A 3848-nucleotide genomic window follows, 5' to 3' on the forward strand; every position below is an offset into this window, starting at 1 on the left:
AAGTAAGTGGCCCTTTGAAACCGTAAGACAGCATGATCAATGGTCGCACGAAGAGTTTGGGATATTTCGGCGACACATTTCCACCTGGTGGTGAAATTTTGAACTCCTCTTTTACGTTAGCATTCGCGTCCTCGTGGTCTCCATAGTCTATGTACCAAGTTTAACCACAATCCGATGCTTCGAACGAGCTCAGAGGGCTCTGACTGGCAATGGAAACTTTAATTATACCACCTGGTACGTGCAGTGAAGACGTTGACTATTACTGCTTCTTACATTTCCTCGAGCAGAAGGAACGCCTCTTAGAGCTCTTCCACTTGATGTACATTTCTCTCGCAAAGGCCATCACCGAAATCGTTAACCCTATGAGGAGGCAGGTGAAGGCTCCTTGGAGGGAGCCCAGGTCTATCATGTTGTCTGCTTTGTCGGCGTCTGCCACACAAGACTCTCTTCCCAGGCTCTCCTTCCCTCCCCCTTTGGACGTCTCGATCTCCCACTGGGACATCAGTCCCGAGTCCCGAAGTTGTCTCAGTACGAAATTGAACTTGGAGACCATCGGGGAACCTAGTTTCAGAATGGTGCTCACATGGAACCTAAGTGCTCTCTCCTGCATCAAGTGGAGTTTGCTCCGGACATTCTCGTACAGGTACTCAGAGTTGGCGTAGAACCCCGAGTGCAGGACCTCGACCAGAACCGCTATGTCTCCCCCGTAAGCTCTCTTGTTGAAATTATCCCGATCGTCAATATACAAGAAGTTGCGTTTGATCTGTTGCGCGCTGCTATCAGTTACCTGGTCGAAGAGGGTCACCCATGCCAGATCATTGATGCCACACTTCAATCTCGAGTCGGCAAGTTCACGGAGGGTGTTAATAGGTTTGGTGCACAGCGGCACGGTAAAGAATGACTTAAGATTAGAGTCGTACGCGGTGATCAGAAGCAATGACGTCATATAGAAGCTAGTCAGCATCTGCTGAATAGAGTCACGCTTAGGGATTGGAACTGACAAGCCTAACATGATCCCTACCACGTTAAGAAAACTGTATCCTGTATCCTCATAGCGACACCTATGCTCGCGCGGGAAAAGAGAATTCTCTATCCTGGCAAAGGCTTTGAAAACAACAACCTCGAAGATATCTGCCGCAAAGAAGCATGCCCACACGGACAACTGGAACGGCAATAGTATATGCAATATGTACGGCAATCTTTTGGTTTTTGGAGCAAGGAACGTCACTCCTGCTTGAAGATACGGCGTCGAGAGTTCAAAGTTCTCATACATGAGGTCATAGTTGTAATACCCAGCAATGCCAACCTGGACGTCCTCAAACTTCACTTCCCTGAAGAGGCCTGTGACTGATCCATTGGGGTAGAAAACTCCCAGACTGTTGCTGGTGGTGATGTACAAAGTAAAGTTGTAGATTCGGGAGATCTCTCTAACAGCCCTCATCTCAGTGCCATCATAATCATCTCCAACGATGAAGCTATAAGGTTCGTAATCAACCATTGCAAGGTGAAGCCATGCTCCTCTCAGATCCAACAATTTGTCCTGGTACAGTAGATCCTTCCTAGTCAACCGTTCCCCATCCCAAGCATTAATTTCGACCAAAGGTCCACCTTCTAAGTTATTGCCGACAGAGTGCGCCATGAGCAGCAACTCTTTCTTGGAGCTTGGCTTGCCTTTCTTCACAACTGGAGTCGCCAACAAAACATTTGGAGAATGATACAGGAATCGGTCATAGAACATCCCGTCGTGGACACGTTGACCAACATCACAGTTCAGAAAGAAGTAGCTTCTGTCAACATATCTTGGATTAAGTTCCAATACCTTGTAGATATATCTACTGACGTTGTAGATGTTACTGGTTGCAACGAAAAAGGCTTTGCAGTTTTCTTGCCACAAAATAGAGGACAGTGCTTCTATTTGAGTTTGCTGCCCAAATTCTATGAAAGCCAGAGGGATATTTGTAACACTGTCCCAGAATAGCTGAGGATTAGTCATTATTTCACAAGAATCATGAATGACCACAACACATTTAGTTGCTTGAAAATATGTATGCATTATGGTTTCAGCAAGGTTGTGCAGGTTGACGTCCTCGATGATGCTCGGTTTGAAAGAGTTGCAGTGAGAAGCAGGTGAGGATATTAGAAAGAAGATGAGCAATCTTCGAAGATTCATCTGTAGAAGAAAATGTAACTAGGTTAATTTATTAATTAAATGAAACTGACTAATGTGTCATGCCATGGCGTTATATTACTGTTACGTATGTGCGTCGCTGACCTTTTCTACGTTGAAATGAATGAACTACCGCAAGGACTGGGTCAGCGTATGGGACCTAGGGCTTATAACCAAAATATTTCGTATTACCTAACAGCTATAATCAAAATATTTTTACAGGTACCTCCGATAGAGTACTCTTTATGCTGTAAATATCAAATTTTTATTAGGTCGCCACTAGAGGTATTGGTACCAAAATTTAAAAATAAAATGAAAAACAAGCATTTTTAAAAAGCTATACCGCAGAAATCAAATATTTTCTGTTAAAACTTTGTATGCACATACGAGTATTTCCTCTAAGAACGTATAGCTCTGATGTCACATTCCCCAGTTTTGAATATATATATATATATATATATATATATATATATATATATATATATATATATACATTCTTCTAAATTAGACATCAGCTTTGGCCATAAATTTCAGCTATTTGCATTAGAGATGAAAAAATACAGAACATAAAATTTAGCTTGAAATGTACTGAAAACAATGTTTAATGTTTTTTTATACGTCGGCTTCCTATAATTTTTCTTAGTTATCATAATAATCGGAACTGTCTACAAAGTCCAAAAATGCCGCAAATCATGAAACAAAAAAGGCTGCTATTTACAAAGTCAAGTATTAGAAAAATAATTCCGGTTTTGAACGACCTTGCATAGGGGTGACAACAAAAAATGATTTTTTTAAAAAATGTTCGAGCAACCAATAATTGTTGTTTGGATCATTTTGTATGGATTGGCCCTATTACTCCATATGTTCCAAGTGGAGGCCATTAGGGGAGCTTGCGGGGGACATTCGCCCCTCTCTCACTTTTTGCCTTGTCTACCAAGAGAGAATAAGCTCTGCTTGCCTCTCACCTACCACTCCCTCGCAGTTTTGGCCGCTACTGCAACTAATAAACCATGATGGAAAAGAAACAAAAGTTTCGCTTTCATTTGGGCGGCCCTTACATTATTATTATTATTATAAATTATTGTATTCTTACCCTTCTAATGACTTCTGAGTTGCAAACGTTATCGAGAGACAACATGGATCTTCTGACTCAAGCATCAGACAGAATATAAACTTGGCTGTTCCCAGTGTTGCAAAGTCATAACAGTCCGCTACGATTCCATTTCAGTTTGTCGAAACTTCACTGGGCATTGATTTAGTTTCTTCAACAATTAATCGTCTCCAGCAATGCGAATTCCCAGAGGGCGATCATTGATTGGTTCTAGACGCACCCAGTCAAGAGTGATGTATCGTCACATTCCATTGTGGTTTGAGACACTGACTTCTCAGTTATTATCGATGTTTGGCAACACGTTCGGTGTGACAAGATAGCTCAAAAGATTGGCCTTGTATTGACTTACGTTAGTCAAATAATGAATTTCTCAGATGCCTTCATTAGTTTATGATAGACGGAGGCTGAGCAAGGACATTTTGAAAAAATGTGAACACATATCAGTAGAAAATTTGCACTTTGTTTTGAAAGTAACTTTATTTGCCGTGACGAATGCGCTGTCAGGGGTTACGTATTGAATGTTGATTTTTTTCTACAACGTCTCTCTCCAATATGTGATTATTTTTTGGT

At 41.5% G+C, this 3848-nt stretch overlaps 1 protein-coding gene across 1 annotated transcript; it reads right to left on the reverse strand.

Moving 5' to 3' along the window:
- Positions 1-259: 259 nt before the first annotated feature.
- LOC146004442 (putative glutamate receptor) lies at positions 260-1993 on the reverse strand. Its single transcript, XM_083143296.1, has one exon. The coding sequence runs from the start codon at positions 1991-1993 to the stop codon at positions 260-262; it is 1734 nt and encodes a 577-aa protein (XP_082999422.1).
- Between the last annotated feature and the right edge of the window lie 1855 nt (positions 1994-3848).

Source organism: Lepisma saccharinum, chromosome 21, assembly GCF_977018435.1.
Source record: "Lepisma saccharinum chromosome 21, izLepSacc3.1, whole genome shotgun sequence".
Taxonomy (NCBI): Eukaryota; Metazoa; Arthropoda; class Insecta; order Zygentoma; family Lepismatidae; genus Lepisma; species Lepisma saccharinum.

Coding starts and splice junctions, on each gene's coding strand:
- LOC146004442 (XM_083143296.1), bottom strand. CDS start 1,993: ATGACTAATCCTCAGCTATTCTGGGACAGTGTTACAAATATCCCTCTG.